This window comes from Labrus bergylta, chromosome 15 (genome assembly GCF_963930695.1).
Source record: "Labrus bergylta chromosome 15, fLabBer1.1, whole genome shotgun sequence".
NCBI classification, from domain to species: domain Eukaryota; kingdom Metazoa; phylum Chordata; class Actinopteri; order Labriformes; family Labridae; genus Labrus; species Labrus bergylta.
The window spans coordinates 1524030-1541529 of NC_089209.1; the positions used below are offsets into that span (position 1 = coordinate 1524030).

Consider the following 17500-nt stretch of genomic DNA (forward strand, 5'->3'; position numbering starts at 1 on the left):
TAAATGTATGAGGAACTGTGTGTGTGTGTGGTGTGTGTGTGTGTGTGTGTGTGTGTGTGTGTGTTGCAGTGCATTAGAGGCTGACTTCTGTAAAAGGGTCTCACTTTTATTACACCTGGTATCTCTGCTGAATCAGCAAGTTCAGCACGCACGCACCCACCCACCCACGCACGCACGCACGCACGCACGCACGCACGCACGCACGCACGCACGCACGCACGCACGCACGCACGCACGCACGCACACACCTGATGCATGCCAGAGAGTGGCTTAATCCTGACAGGTGCAGAGAAGGAAAACATTTAAGAGCTCATTACATCTCTAAAGACAAAACAGAAAATTGGACTTTAAGGGTTTATTTTGGAATAAAAAAAACAGAAATCATTCTTTAGTTTTGTTAAATTACTTTAAGAGGTTCAAACAAGTGAGAGGAAATCAGTCAGACGATTTTTTGGCTTCAGGCAGGATTAAAGAGGACATATCCTCCCCCTCCTCCACCTTTTCAAACAGTCTCCTGTGGTCTAAATGAAACATCTGTGCTGTGCTTTGGTCAAAATATAACATGAATCAAGCACCAGAGGAGGTTTGTGACCCTGTATAAACCAGCTCTCTCAGAACGCTCCGTTTTGGTGTGTGTGTCTCTTTAAATGTAATGACCCCCCCCCCCCCCCCCCCGAGTTTTCCCCGTAGACATCACTCCTCTGTAGAGAGAATAAATATGGAAGACCTGAGCAAAAGTTTTGTTCTAGGCTGGGGGTGGAGTCCATGGGTTGAGATACCAGGGGAGGGGAGGGGATTCTTTTTTTTACCAGAATCCCACTGTGACATCACAAGGAGAGCACATTTGAAACGGAGCATTTTTCTCTGTGTTGTAAGATTTATGCAGACCACAAACAAAGGACTGGATGGGTTTATTTCACATTTTGTGGGTCAGTAGACTCTCAGGTTACACAAATATATGTTCACAAACACTGAAGAAGAGGATTTAACAATTCATAAGGCCAGTATCTAATCTTTTTTGGCCACTAGGGGGCGGTAACACAAGCACCACACCGTCATTATATCACATAATAAAGTCGATAAAGGTTGAATTAAAAAGTTCCTGTTGCTAAAAAGAATAATTTTCCTTCTGTTTTAACGTAAGTCTCGCTCCAGTTGCTGGTGGCATCACTTCCAGCTAATCTCTGCTGGGCAGGGGGGGGGGGGGATTTCTCTCCCCCTCCTCATGTCCATCATTTACATTTAAAAGTGTTTTTCTTGTTTCACTGAATTCCCAGAGTCGCTGCTGAATGTGATCAGAGCCGGCGTGTGGGTGACCGAAGCTAAAGGTTCAATAAGAAGCTTGTGAGGGGGGGGGGGGGGGGCTGCATTCATACAGAATAGCACGCTTCTTTTCATTGGCTGATGGAAGCTGAGATCAGACACCTCCACAGGATTTATCTCGACCGCCTGTACAGTAACACGGGGACGAGAACACACACATGGGATGACATGCTGATGCAGACGATGTGCTGCTATTCTTCTCAGATTACTTTTCACTGCAACGCTGCTCGTCTGCAGTAAATCATGTTAGAGTGACTGAAAACATGACAGGAAGTGACAGCAGGGACAAAGATGCTCCGTGCACAATACTATCAAAATAAAAGCAGTCATGAGTTCAGCTCCTCTGAGTTTGTTTTTTGTGTTTTCTTCTGTCTTACTGCTAATTTCTACATCGCTACCACTCTACTCAGTGCTCATGTTTCCATAGCACACACTGTCTGTCTCCGGAGCGTGCCACCAGCGCCATTACACTCTGCTCCGTTTCAAATACGTTGCGGGAGTATTTTCGACGGAGCTCACTGCAAGCAACGCATCAAACTGGACAGCTTGTGTTAGCGTGCGTTAGCTAGTAGTGTAGGTACCAGCAGTGAACGTACACACTACATCCTGCAGGGAGTGATGGGAGCCGGGTCCCTAGCAACCGGTGTGTGTTCTTTTTAGCAACAGCGATCTATCAAGGGACAGCAGACTGTTGCGATGCCTTATAGGCCAAATATTTATGGTTTTCTGTAGGTTTAAGTCGTTTTCAGAGTTTGATTTATGAAAAATGAACATTTAAAAAAAAAACACATTTTATTTGATGTGGTAATCAGCCTTCAAAAAAGGAGTGAGCATCATTATATTTTGTTTAAAGTGAAGGTGCTACAGAACAGAACGAACCGGAGAGGAAGTCAGACAAGGACACGCACAGAGCGTCAGGTGAATTTCAAAATAAAACACAACATACAGACTCCTGATCGTATTTTAGATATTTCATAAGGTGGAAATTTGGAGTCCTTTTTCATCTTTTGAACGACCCGGATAGGAAGTCAGACAAGGAAACACACAGAGCGTCCAGTGAATTTAAAAATAAAACACAACATACAGACTCCGGATCGTATTTCATAAGGTGGATATTCTTCTGGAGTTGTTTTTCATCTTCTGAACGACCAGTTTAACACGATCTGATCCAAACCTGACTGGGCCCTCAGATTTAACTTTAAGTTATTTTTAGACCCTAACATATAAAACACAAATAAGTCGGACCCCGGTTTCCCTCACGAGCTGTGTTTCACGGCTCTCTGAGATAAAGCAGGAAGTGCTTCCTCGTTGTTTCCCACTGGAGCTCTGATCTGTTGCAGCGCTGAGGGGAACTCGAGCTGGCACCACAAACGACTGTGGAGGAGATCTGGAGGGCAGATCGAGGCTTAAAAAAAACACACAAACACACGTTTCCCCGTGCTGACGCTGACGGTGGAGATCCAGCGTGTCACTGAAGACACTCGGGGGGGGGGGGTTGTGAGAGAAGAGAGGGAGGGAGATTAAAGGAAGGAGGAACATGAGGAGGAGAGGCGCATGGGAAACCCTGATAAGCTTATCAGAATGAGACGCCATCTGCCCTCCCGCTGTAACCGTATCTCCGTCTTCCTCGCCCGTTTTCCTCGCTCTCCCTTCAAAGCCAGCAGCAGGAGCTTCCTGTGCTGGGCTGCCAAATGCCACCAGAGGGGAAGCCTCCACCGGGAGATAAGCTGCGACTCTGCACCCTGAGCTAATGCTAGCTAGCTCAATTTGACAACTCATTATCCCCAATCCGTCCACCCCCCCCCCAGAAGACCCAGCAGAATCACACATCGCTGTCACAGCTCGTCCTTGCTGCTAGTTTCATGTTTCTGTGATCTCCCTCATGTGGCCCGCTGAATAGTTTTACATCACGCATTAAACGTCTGGAGGAACGCAGGGAGGCTAAGTTTGAAGCTTGATCCAAAGGCGACTGGACTCGGTTGAAGAGTCGCCTTTGGATCAAGCTTATGTTAGCATGCGTTAGCTAGCAGTGTAGGTACAAGCAGTAAATGTACACACTAAATAAAAATCCCAGAGGTCAGACCCTCCTGTTTTACATAAGGCGTAGTATGATGGTCAAAGCCTGAACAAAGCTGCTTTACTTCTGAGTTCAATGAATGGGTTAATTTAACATTAAAGTTAAGATCAGAAAGGAACCAATCACACTATACAATGTCAGCATTTTGAGATAATAATAATAAATGACAGCAAAAAAAAATCGGAGTAGTCCTTTCAGTTTTTCATGGGCGTGCGTTGATGTAAAACAAGAACAGTAATTTAAAAAAAAATAAAAAATTGCTGAAAAATAAAAAGGAACCTGAATGAACGTTACTTTTTTATTAATCTTTTAAAAAAATATTTTATTTACAAATCAAACTGGTCACAATAAAAGTCCCTTGGTATTATGTTGTGGAGACACTTTTATTTTGAAAGAGGAAATGTGGTGTTTGCAGCAACTTAACCCAAGAACAAAATCTAAAGGTTGTTTAACATGCATAGACATGCACAGTCAACTTCCTTCCTTGTGTTTATTAATAAGGACCTTTATTTTATTGTTTTCAGTTTCACAAAAAAAGAAACCTCAGTAAACTTCATGAGTTAGCAACATTTTGTGGAGTTTTATTGGGGACTGTTTAGCTGGTTGGATAGTTAGCTTCAGCAACTAGCGACACATATAGGTTTAATAGTTTTCAGAGTTTGATTTATGGAAAATGAACATTATCAAAAAAAAAAAAAATTATCTGATGTGGTAATCAGTCGTCAAAAAAGGAGGAAGCATGATTATATTTGGTTTAAAGTGAAGGTCTCTCCTTTAGGTTGTATCAGCGATCAACACGTCCGGCTTCATTGCAAAGTTAGACGACAGAATGAATCCCAGCAAAGTTCAGCAAACACAAAAAAACTGCACCACAGCAGCACTGTGAGCTTTCTGTGTGACAAGCAGCGGGGATCACTTCCAGTTATTTCTAACCTTTATCTGGTTTCACTTAAAGCCCCAGTCCTCTGAGGGGTTACAGATCAGCTCCACCGAGAACGCTGACATCGCAGGAGAGGAACAGTTTATTAAAAAAAAAAAAAAAAGACTTGTGTAAGGTCGATTTACTTTACTTCACATCAGCTGGGTCAGCGGACACCACGGGGACCGACTCTGAGCCACACCAAGAGCTACATCCTCTACATCCAACCTGAACACTGAACATCAGCCTCCAGGCACAGAACCCTGACCCCTAACACTGACCTTACAACAAACAGCTTCACAGTCATGGACATTCTCCACACGTCTTATTAAAAATATGAGTTTGAAGGGATCCGGATCGCTTGGTTTAATAAGGTGGTCGTAAAAACCTGTTTGAGGAGTCTTAAAAAAAAAGACTCTCTATAGAGGGGTGAGGCTTTCTTCCCGTCTCTATCGATTGTTTCTCGTTTCTCATTTCAGCTGTGATGACGCCTGCAGCTTCAACAGCCTGAGACAGGACGACTCTATCAACACCAGCTCCACAGACAGAGTCCTTCCTCTTCCTGTGTGTCTGTGTTTTATACTTCATATCGTCTCACTCTCTCACATCCATGGATGGTTCGCTTAAGGTCTCCATGACCCGTCCACTGAGGGGACGTGAAGCCAGCTGGACCCTCAAATTTTTGTTTAATAGATGTAGTTGTTTGATAATGTATGTAAAATAAACCCATTTTATTTACAAAACAAACTGGTCACAATAAAAGTCCCTGAGTATTATGTTGTGGAGACGCTTTTATTTTGAAAGAGCCTTATTAAGAAATGTGGTGTTTCCAGCAACAAAACTTAAAGGTGACATATTTCTAACCAGTTTAAAGAAGTCTCAGAGCTCCTCAAAACGTGTGTGAAGTTTCTTGTTCTAAATCCACTCTGATCCTGTATTTGATCATGTCTATAAACCCCTCTATTTCAGCCCTGCTCAGAACAGGCTGTTTCTGTGTCTGTACCTTTAAATATGTAAATGAGCTGTGTCTGACCACGCTCCCTCTCTGGAAGGACTTGGGTGTACTCGGTGCTTTCTCGCTCCATGTTCTATTGTTTACGGTGAGAAGGCAGACTCAGAGGGCAGAACAAACACCTAGCTGTGGGAGTGTCACCCACCTGGGGGAGGGGCTACTGCCCTTTGTGATGTCATGAAGGGAAAATCTCCAAACGGCCTGTTTGAGCACACATTTTCTGAAAAGTGGAGCAGGCAGAAGACGGAGAGGATGGACTTCTCTCATCATTGGGGGGTTTGTAGACGGACTAGAGACACATGTTAGAGTTAGAGGAACATGGTGAAGTGGATTTTATTTAATATGTGACCTTTAAAACCACACAGATTCAGTCACAACGTACCGAGAAGACAAAACATAGTGAGTAGTCAGTACTCAAATACCGCGGTATGATACCATTACGGCAAAAAGCTTTTTTCGTCTTCATCACAGAAATCATACACACAGAATAGAAAACATGTAAATAATAATAAAACAGCCAAGAGATGAAATAAAGTCGATATGAGTCGTGTATGTGTGTGTGTGTGTGTGTGTGTGTGAGGCAGTAAAGTGCTCATTAACCAAATTACTTTCACTGAACACTAAAGCATACACATCATGTTTTATGAGACGTGTGTGTGTGTTTGTTCATGATACCAGGTAGGGTCTGGAAAATGGATAATTCATTAATAGCAGGCATCACACACACACACACACACACACACACACACACACACACACACACACACACACACACACACACACACACACACACACACACACACACACACACACACACACACACACACACACACACACACACACACACACACACACACACACACACACACACACACACACACACACACACACACACACACACACACAGCCACCTCGACTCCTCCCTCAGATAATCAACAGAAAAGACAATCATTACCAAAATAAACCCTCCAGCTGCTACGATCTGTCCTCTCTGTTGAACCACCAAATGTCAGCAAACGTTTTCCCACTGCGAGTTTACAAAGTCGAGGAGACGAGGCTAAAGGAGCGCTGGTGCCGGTTGCCTATTGGTTAGTGCACGAGCCCAGTGTACCTCTGCCAACATTTCACTCGTGAATGTCAGATTTGAAATTTTGTTTGGGAAGTTTAAAACCTGAAGAAGCAGAGTCTGGTATTTTGGAAAAAAACACTGAGTTATTTTCTCTCCTGAAAATGGAGCTGTATGTTGATCACCTACAATAAACCTGTGTGGTAAAAGTAACTCGACCCTCGATCATTCTACAATATGTAGAAGTTTTGTACCTCCTTATACTGAGAGTATACTTTACTTGATGTTTATATTCAACCCTGCTTTTATTTTGAAATAAAGTGAGTGTGACACCTTTTCTAAAATCTGAAAGGAGAAGTGTTTTTAAAAGAGAAATGTTCTCTGTTGTAAACAAGTATCTCTCTCAAACCGCTCCTCTTCCTGGAATGAAACGTAGTTCGATCAGCCCTCCCTCTTCTTCCTGCTCTCAAACACAGCCTGCTGCACTCTGTCCTCATACTTCCTGGTTCCCTCCCCTTTAGATCTACAGTTTGAGGATGGGTGTAACCAACAAGAGCTGCACAGTAACATGCACAGACACATGCTTTGTAGATCAGAGGTGAAACTTGTTTTCAGTTGTGAGGAAGTGAAACTCAGACAGTCGTTGTTACCGAGAGGAGAAATGGCGCAGAAAGGAGTTCAGCTCAGCCGGGAAACTATTTCTTGTTCGATCTGTCTGGATCTCCTGAAGGATCCGGGGACTCTTTCCTGTGGACACAGTTACTGCATGAAGTGTATTAAAAGCCACTGGGATACAGAGGATGAGAAGACAGTCTACAGCTGCCCTCAGTGTAGACAGACCTTCACAGTGAGGCCTGACCTGAGGAAAAACACCATGTTGGCAGATTTAGTGGAGGAGCTGAAGAAGACTGGACTCCAAGCTGCTCCTGCTGATCACTGCTATGCTGGATCTGAAGATGTGGCCTGTGATGTCTGCACCGGGAGAAAACTGAAAGCCTGTAAGTCCTGTCTGCAGTGTCTGGCTTCTTACTGTGAGAAACACCTCCAGCCTCATTATGAAGCAGCTCCATTTAAGAAACACAAGCTGGTGGAGCCCTCCAAGAAGCTCCAGGAGAACGTCTGCTCTCGTCATGATGAGGTAATGAAGATGTTCTGTCGTACTGATCAGCAGTCTATCTGTTATCTCTGCCCTGAGGACGAACACAAAGGTCATGACACAGTCTCAGCTGCAGCAGAAAGGAGCGAGAAGCAGAGAGAGCTGGAGGTGAGTCGACAAAACATCCAGCAGAGAATCCAGGACAGAGAGAAAGATGTGAAGCTGCTCCAACAGGAGGTGGAGGCTATCAATGGCTCCGCTGATAAAACAGTGGGGAACAGTGAGAAGATGTTCACTGAGCTGATCCGTCTCATGGAGAAAAGACGCTCTGATGTGAAGCAGCAGGTCAGATCCCAGCAGCAAACTGAAGTGAGTCGAGTCAGAGAGCTTCAGGAGAAGCTGGAGCAGGAGATCACTGAGCTGAAGAGGAGAGACGCTGAGATGAAGAAGCTGTCACACACACAGGACCACAACCAGTTTCTACACGACTACCCCTCACTGTCACCACTCAGTGAATCTACACACTCATCCAGCATCAAGATCCGTCCTCTGAGGTACTTTGAGGACGTGACAGCGGCTGTGTCAGAAGTCAGAGATAAACTACAGGACGTCCTGAGAGAGATATGGACAAACATCTCACAGACAGTGACTGAAGTGGATGTTTTACTGTCAGAACCAGAGCCCAAGACCAGAGCTGAGTTCTTAAAATATTCATGTGACATCACACTGGATCCAAACACAGCACACACACATCTGTTATTATCTGATGGAAACAGAAAAGTAACAGTAACGAGTCAGACCAATCCTTATTCTAGTCACCCAGACAGATTCACTGATTATCTTCAGGTCCTGAGTAAAGAGAGTCTGACTGGACGTTGTTACTGGGAAGTGGAGAAGAGAGGAAGAGGAGTTTATGTAGCAGTCACATACAAGAATATCAGCAGAGCAGGGAGATCGAATGAGTGTATATTTGGACGTAATGACAAATCTTGGATGTTATTTTGTTTCAACAACAGATATAACTTTTATTACAACGATGTCAGCACTCCTGTCTCAGGTCCTCAGTCCTCCAGAGTAGGAGTGTACCTGGATCACAGAGCAGGTATTCTGTCCTTCTACAGCATCTCTAAAACCATGACTCTCCTCCACAGAGTCCAGACCACATTCACTCAGCCTCTACATGCTGGACTCGGGTTTTCTTATTTTGAAGACTCAGCTGAGTTGTGTAAACTGAAATAGACAGAAGTCATTAACGAGACAGATGTTTAACTTGCTGTGTTTTAAATCTTCAACTTGATTTTTATCCACGCTCATTGCTGAGATCTGATCGTGGTCACCTGTCAATCAAACTTTATGGACGGTACTTTGACCTCTTCTCGTCTGTTCTGTAAATGTTTGAGTGTCTTTAAGTGACACTCCTTCCTGTGTCTGTTTAGCCGTGGACTCTTTCACTGCTCAGGATGACTTTTGTTCTCTGAGTGATAAATATCAACTTCTCTCTGCTCTCCATGTTTGATGATTTGTTTTCATACATTTATATTTTCTGTTGTTTCTGTTCTGATTCAGGAGTCTGAAGAGAGAGAGAGAGAGCAGCAAACTTTTCTTTCATGCTGATTTTCTCTTCTCACCACTTTGTACATTTGTAGAAAATCTATAAAATCACACTTAAAGAAATGAGTTAGTCAGAATAAATGTTGTTGTTCATATTCAAAGTGATGTAAAAATGTCCTCTGAGGTGTTTTAAAAATGTAATCCTCCTGATTAAATCAATAAGGAGATAAATCATTGTTTTCTGTGAGTGGAGATTCTGATCAAAAAAGTGATTGTGTGGATGAAGTGAATGTGTTCATGAAATGATTGAACACACTTTACTGATTTGATGTGTGAACAAACTGAAGTTTGACATCCTGAATAAACTCACATGAACTAAATGTTTTCTTCTGGTCTTCACTGCAAACTATGGAAGCCCATTTCAGTTTAACAAAATAAAAATGAAAACTTGGCTTCGTTGAGAATTTTTTTTTTGTTGCTCATATTAAGTCGAAATTATGAGGTTAAACGTCAAAACATTTAAAGGAGACATATTAAGAAAAATCCACTTGTACAGTGTTTCTGAACATATATTTGGGTAACTTGAGTGTCTATTGACCATAGACTGTAAAAAATAATGGACGGGACAAGCTCCCCGGTCTAGTGAAGCTTTTATTGTTAGAGCTCCCCCTACTGACTGGCTGCAGTATAGGTCATAAGCCCCGCCTCCTCAATGATAACAGATGGGATGTGGGTCAAACTGTAAAGCTAAAATACTCGTCACATCATTTTTTTTCCAAACCTAAACTCTGCTGTGATCATTAGTTATTATCACCCTACATTGTGTTCAAGTGCTCATTTTTCTGTGAACTTTGTTTTAAATAAGTTATTTGAGGTTAAAAAACGGGATTTTACGTCATATTTGACGATGATTGACAGCCGCCGATCTTGCATAGCTCTCTTTGTGAATAACAAAGTTACGTAGTGAAGGAAAGCCGAGACGCCATTGAATTTTTCCGTTCAGTTTTTTTGTCTTTTTTGAGCTGGAAAAATGAGTTGTTCTGCAGTAAACTGTTCTAACCGACCTGTGGGAGATAACGGATCTTTGCAGTTCTTTAGGTAAGTAAAAAAGTGATTTATGTGTCATTGGTTAAAGTCGTTATCTAGCTAGCTAACACATAAGCAGTCTAAGGTTAGCTGAAATGTTGTAAAGCTAGGTTACTTATATGATTTATCTTTTAATTGTATTTTATTAAATGAACAAACCTAATAACTGACATACTATGTTTCTTGATATTGTTATATCGTTATTGTGATTGAAATTGTATTTAAAACCAAGAATCGTAATATAAAATCCGCTCATAGATGCGGTTCATTGACTGTACAGTTATTTTCCAGCAAAAATAAAAACGTCTGGTAAGGTCTTAAAAAAGTATCTAGGTCAAAAACAAAGTCACATAATTGTAATCTGGCCTGCATCATTACTAATGTGAACATGTTTACAGTCTGAGTGATAAGTGGACTATACCGAGAGGAACAGGTTTTACTTTCACCGTGAAGGCTGAAATTCATAGGACTATATACGAGGGGAGAATATTTCTCTATGTATCCAGATAAAACTAAAGGTAAGATGTGATTTAATATAACTGTTACTGATTTAAGATCCAGATAAAACTAAAGGTAAGCTCTGATTTAATATAACTGTTACTGATTTAAGATCCAGATAAAACTAAAGGTAAGATCTGATTTAATATAACTGTTACTGATTTAAGAGACTAACCGAAACGTGAACACAAACATCAACAACCGGCGGTGGTGTAATGTAATATTAACCGAGCATCATGCTGCTTAAACTGATAAATATTCTGCATTGTCTTCACACGACCAATTCAACAGTCACAAGTTGATCATATTGTAAATTTAATGACACTCATTGAGAAATTGTACTAAAAATTGACAAAACCTGACAAACATTGAGGTGATTGTGACTGTGTCTGTATTTAACACCTTTGAAAGGAAGGTGTTAATGCAGGAGACCAGTGTTACACACAACATGCTGCTGTTATTGAAGTTAGGAGGATATATTTTGCGCTTGCAGTCCTCGTTCTCTGTCCAAACTCTCCGTGACATAAACCTGTATAACCCGCAAAAGCCTAACTTAAATACTACCTCCTCCACAAGGTTTGCGGGGTGTAACTTAGCTGTTATTTACTATACTATTCCTTCTCTATTACATTTATTTCCATTTAAAATTAAAATTTTATATACATACAGCATGTTGATGAAATACTGAATTATTATTTTGCTTTTTAGACTTTATTGTCATGGGGAAATTCTTTTTCACAGCACTGTTATGGTCAACACAGACAGTTTCCACCAATGAACATACATTGTACAGTATAACACAAACAGAGTTAGACAATAATTAACACAATAGTTTTCATTTAAACCCCTTATGTAACCAAGCTGTCTAAATTACTGTTAAGGAAATATGGCTGACAAAATGATTCATACCTTGCATTGCACACAGTACATCATTTGATAAATAATATGAAGCACAGTTTTCCTTTAGGTGGTGGTGACACAGGCAGAATGGAGAAATTATTTTCTGCAGGATTGTTCTCTCGTCCCTTATCTGCAGCTGCAGTATCCTGTTTAACCACATTAACTTCATCATCACACCTCATCATGTTGGACCGCCTGCACTCGACGCTTTTGTGAATAAGAATGGTCAAAAGACGTTTCACACGCGCCCTTTCTGTGACGCGCTGAGAGCCTGAAGCAGAACGCCTGAGTTAACAAAGTTCATAATCAGCTCATGCTATCAGATATCTTTATCTGGGGCTTCTGGCTTTCTTAAAGAAAGCCTGGATATGTTGAACTTGCTTCAAATACAACAAATGACCCAATTTACTGATCAATAACCTAAACAGCCAAATACCGCCACCTAGTGTCTAAAGTGAGTTTTGTCTAAACTAAAAGGTGTTGATGTGTTTGCACTTCAGAAATAAAAGTTTCCATGGCTAACAAAAACCAGTATAAACCAGTTCTGCTCATCTGTCTGTCCCTGTTCATAGACAAACTGACTTGAAGAGAGAGGACACTTATCTCAGACGAGCCCGGCTGTGACAAGCTGAGCTCGTCTGTTAGCTTTGCTGTTGTCTTAGCTGTTGTTGGTCAAGAAGAAATGAATGTCAGTTCAAGGCCTTTTCAAATGTGAACTATAAACTTAACTGCTAAATTATTTTACTGTGACCAACACGTTGTCGTGCTCCAGTTAATCAGAGACAGTCATATCAGGTTTTTAAAAAGTTTATTTAAACATTTTATGAAAAGAAAACTTCAATAAACAACCCCTGGCTTCATTAACCATGTGGAAAATAAGTAAGAGAGACCATCAGGTCGAACTGCTGGGACATAGGAGAAAGTATAAAAAATAATTTAACAAAGAAATCCAAACAAAAATCAAATAAAGTAAAGAGATCCTGGATGATTGTTTGACTGTTAAAATATGATGGAAGAGCAAATCCAACACAACCCTCCAGCATCTGGCCTTTCAAACACAGGGCAACATCATGTAAAGAAAAATAAATTAAATATTGACCTGGATCTCTGTGTTTTATCTGAGGATGACTATGGTAGCCTTCTCACTGTTCACTGTCACAAAGCTCCAGACTCTGTCCACCTTCTTCAGACGTCGATCAGCTCCTCTGGGTGATGGCAGAGAGGACTCTTCATCTGGGAGAGCTGCTGGTGTAAGGTCATTTCTCCCACAGTGGATGAGCAGGGCATCTGGCACAGGTGAAAAAAGGAGGAGGTTCCTTCAAACTCTGTGACCCCAGCCTGACCTCTGTAACAGGTGTACAGATGAAGGTTGAAATGAGTCATTTTTAGGTTCTGTTGATTGTAAAATGGAAAAGAAAACATCACCTTTCTATTTAACATTTAGCTGGTGTATGACTCAGTGTGATTTTTATTTTTAGAAGACTGTATTGTTAACAACAGCTTGTTTTTACAATCATCTTATGAAACTTAAAGATCACAGGATATAAACTTTTAACAGATGATTTTAACTTACACTTCACCTCTGTGGAAGATGTCAGACCAGCTGCTTTTATCTCTTCTTTGCCTAAATGAAGACACAAAAAACAATTGATTTACTGTTCACTTAAATATATTAGGAAAGCAGACATGACTCACATTGCAGACTATCAGTTTCTAACAGAATACAACATATCTTACCACCTGTAGTCTACGGTCTGTGGTGCTAACCTAGCTTAAATATAGCTTAAATATAGAACGATTTCATTAAAACAGAGGACCCAGCAGCCCACGTGTTTTCAATAATGATCAAAATAACTGGATTTTTAAAAACAGTGTTTAAATATTAGACTTTGAATACGGCTGTTTGTTGTACTTACACATTTCTTCATCGTAGACCGGCAGAGCGCTTTCGGCGTAGCTGGTTCTGCGTAAGTCATCAGAGCAGTACGCTAAGTGGGCGGGGCGTGTTACCAGGGCTCCTCCCCCCGGACCCTACTGCGCAGACTCTGCCTCCAAAATCGCAAGATGGAAGCGCCCGTATTTTGGCTTCAAGAACGTTGAGTGGGAACAGCTACAGTGCGCGCCCACTGGTCACCTCCGTTCACTTCCTGTCAGCACCTCCGCTCCCCAAAACAACCGCTTTACGCCCAGCCACCATTATTGGACCCGAGATGTACGACATTATTTAACAAACAAACACCAGTAAACTCAAAGTAAACCCAGAGGAAGAGACCCAGTGTCTGTCTGTCTCTGAGTTCATGGCGGTCGTTTCTGTGACCTGTCGATCAGATGAGAACACGGAGATAAACCGAACATGTTCAGTCTGATCGTTTCATTACGGACGTCATGTGCTCGCTCTCTAAACCATTTAGCAGAGCTCCAGAGCTTCACTGCAGCACTTATCTGATCGCCTCCTCTGAAACAAACCAACAGACATCACTTCACCTTCAGACTCGGCCGTTCAGTTACCTCAGATAAATCCTCGTTAACGGGTTTTATTGACCTGACGTCCCGTGTTCTCAGGAGAGTGTTAGCAGACTGACTCTGCGTCCAAGTTTGAATATTTTGAAAAAAAAAACAATGCGAGTAAAAAACAAGGACAAATTAAGACAAACAAATTAAATAATCATCGTTAAAATGTATTTGGAGAAGTTTGTAACAGCCAGAATGTCATTGCAGTACCAAAAAGCGCCACAAGGGGTCAGTCTCCTGTTATGTTTGTGAGAGAGAAAGTTTCTACTCTTCTGACTACTCATAAGTGCTTTTCCACCGCAGGTCACACCTACACATTCACACACTGAGGTTCAGTGTCTTACCAAAGGACATGTCGTACATAGAGTAGAATAGAATTACTTTATGATGGGAAATTGTGGTGTTACAGCAGCAGGTTATCAGAGCAAATAAAACAATATAAGAATAGATACATAGTAAATAAGAATAAGAATATATTTATACATTAAGGATTTAACTTAACATTCTTACTGGTTAAAAAAAATGAAAAACAACATTTATTCAGGCTTGACAACTGAATGTAAAAGTACATGTGGCTGTAGGTGCTGGGGATCGAACCCACGACCTTCCAGCTGAGAGACGACCCACTCTACCAACTGAGCCACAGCCGCCCCTTAAAATTAAGAATTGTGTGGAAATCTCCGGTCAACTATTTGATGCTAACCAGCTATCACGAGCCTTCTGCTAACTGCTGATGACGGATGGATGGATGGATGGACTAAAGGATGGATGGATGAATGGATGGACTAAAGGATGGATGGATGGATGGATGGATGGATGGACTAAAGGATGGATGGATGGACTGAAGGATGGATGGATGGACTGATGGATGGATGGATGGATGGATGGATGGATGGATGGACTGATGGATGGATGGACTAAAGGATGGATGGATGGACTGAAGGATGGATGGATGGATGGACTAAAGGATGGATGGATGGATGGACTAAAGGATGGATGGATGGACTGAAGGATGGATGGATGGATGGACTAAAGGATGGATGGATGGACTGATGGATGGATGGATGGATGGATGGATGGATGGATGGATGGATGGATGGACTGATGGATGGATGGATGGATGGACTAAAGGATGGATGGATGGACTGAAGGATGGATGGATGGATGGACTAAAGGATGGATAGATGGATGGACTAAAGGATGGATGGATGGACTGAAGGATGGATGGATGGATGGACTAAAGGATGGATGGATGGATGGATGGATGGATGGACTAAAGGATGGATGGATGGACTGAAGGATGGATGGATGGACTGATGGATGGATGGATGGATGGACTAAAGGATGGATGGATGGATGGACTGAAGGATGGATGGATGGATGGACTAATGGATGGATGGATGGATGGACTAAAGGATGGATGGATGGATGGATGGATGGACTAAAGGATGGATGGATGGACTGAAGGATGGATGGATGGACTAATGGATGGATGGATGGACTGATGGATGGATGGATGGATGGACTAAAGGATGGATGGATGGATGGATGGATGGATGGACTAAAGGATGGATGGATGGATGGATGGACTAAAGGATGGATGGATGGACTGAAGGATGGATGGATGGACTGAAGGATGGATGGATGGACTGAAGGATGGATGGATGAATGGATGGATTGAAGGATGGATGGACTGAAGGATGGATGGAGGAATGGATGGATTTAAGGATGGATGGACTGAAGGATGGATGTATGGATGGATTGAAGGATGGATGGATGGATGGATGGATGGATGGATGGATGGATGGATGGATTGAAGGATGGATGGATGGATGGATTGAAGGATGGATGGATGGATGGATGGACTAAAGGATGGATGGATGGACTGAAGGATGGATGGATGGATGATGGATAGATGGATGGACTGAAGGATGGATGGATGGACTGAAGGATGGATGGATGGATGGATGGATAGATGGATGGATTGAAGGATGGATGGATGGATGGATGAATGGATGGATGGACGGACTAAAGGATGGATGGATGGACTGAAGGATGGATGGATGGATGGACTGAAGGATGGATGGATGGACTAAAGGTTGGATGGATGGTTGGATGGATGGATGGATGTATAGATGGATGGATGAATGGATAGATTGAAGGAGGGATGGATGGATTGAAGGAGGGATGGATGGATGGATGGATGGACTAAAGGTTGGATGGATGGATGTATGGATGGATTGAAGGAGGGATGGATGGATGGATGGATGATGGATGGATGTATGGATGGACTGAAGGAGGGATGGATGGATGATGGATGATGGATGGATGGACTGAAGGAGGGATGTATGGATGGATTGAAGGAGGGATGGATGGATGGATGGATGATGGATGGATGTATGGATGGACTGAAGGATGGATGGATGGATGATGGATGATGGATGGATGATGGATGATGGATGGGCTATCCCGAGCCTTCTGAGAACTACAAATTATCTGTGGACGTTTTTTATTATAAAAGGTGTAAAACGTGAAGTCTCCAAACTCACAGCTCAAAGATGAATCAGTTCCTCTTTGTTTTGATGTGGATATGAAAATGAAATCTTACAGGTGCTGGGGATCGAACCCACGACCTTCCAGCTGAGAGACGACCCACTCTACCAACTGAGCCACAGCCGCCCCTTAAAATTAAGAATTGTGTGGAAATCTCCGGTCAACTATTTGATGCTAACCAGCTATCACGAGCCTTCTGCTAACTGCTGATGACGGATGGATGGATGGATGGATGGATGGACTAAAGGATGGATGGATGGATGGATGGACTAAAGGATGGATGGATGGACTGAAGGATGGATGGACTGAAGGATGGATGGATGGACTGAAGGATGGATGGATGAATGGATGGATTGAAGGATGGATGGACTGAAGGATGGATGGATGTATGGATGGATTGAAGGATGGATGGATGGACTGAAGGATGGATGGATGTATGGATGGATTGAAGGATGGATGGACTGAAGGATGGATGGATGAATGGATGGATTGAAGGATGGATGGATGAATGGATGGATTGAAGGATGGATGGATGAATGGATGGATTGAAGGATGGATGGACTGAAGGATGGATGGAGGAATGGATGGATTTAAGGATGGATGGACTGAAGGATGGATGGATGTATGGATGGATTGAAGGATGGATGGATGGATGGATGTATGGATGGATGTATGGATGGATTGAAGGATGGATGGATGGATTGAAGGATGGATGGATGTATGGACTAAAGGATGGATGGATGGACTGAAGGATGGATGGATGGATGGATGATAGATGGATGGACTGAAGGATGGATGGATGGATGGATGGATAGATGGATGGATTGAAGGATGGATGGATGGATGGATGAATGGATGGATGGACGGACTAAAGGATGGATGGATGGACTGAAGGATGGATGGATGGA

The 17500-nt window shown here is 42.4% G+C and overlaps 2 protein-coding genes and 1 pseudogene across 2 annotated transcripts in view; 1 reads left to right on the forward strand and 2 right to left on the reverse strand.

The window, feature by feature from the left end:
• Nucleotides 1–17500, reverse strand: part of pex7 (peroxisomal biogenesis factor 7) — a 152845-nt gene that overhangs the window by 126975 nt on the left and 8370 nt on the right.
• Nucleotides 7059–9496, forward strand: LOC136182789 (tripartite motif-containing protein 16-like). The gene has a single exon (XM_065964163.1). It carries the CDS (start codon nucleotides 7059–7061, stop codon nucleotides 8730–8732), a length of 1674 nt encoding a protein of 557 aa, XP_065820235.1. The 3' UTR covers nucleotides 8733–9496.
• The window catches only part of LOC136182769 (uncharacterized), a 7875-nt pseudogene continuing 1692 nt past the window's right edge, over nucleotides 11318–17500 (reverse strand).

Excerpts from the sequence above, each read along its gene's own strand:
- LOC136182789 (XM_065964163.1), top strand. The coding sequence starts at position 7,059 with ATGGCGCAGAAAGGAGTTCAGCTCAGCCGGGAAACTATTTCTTGTTCG.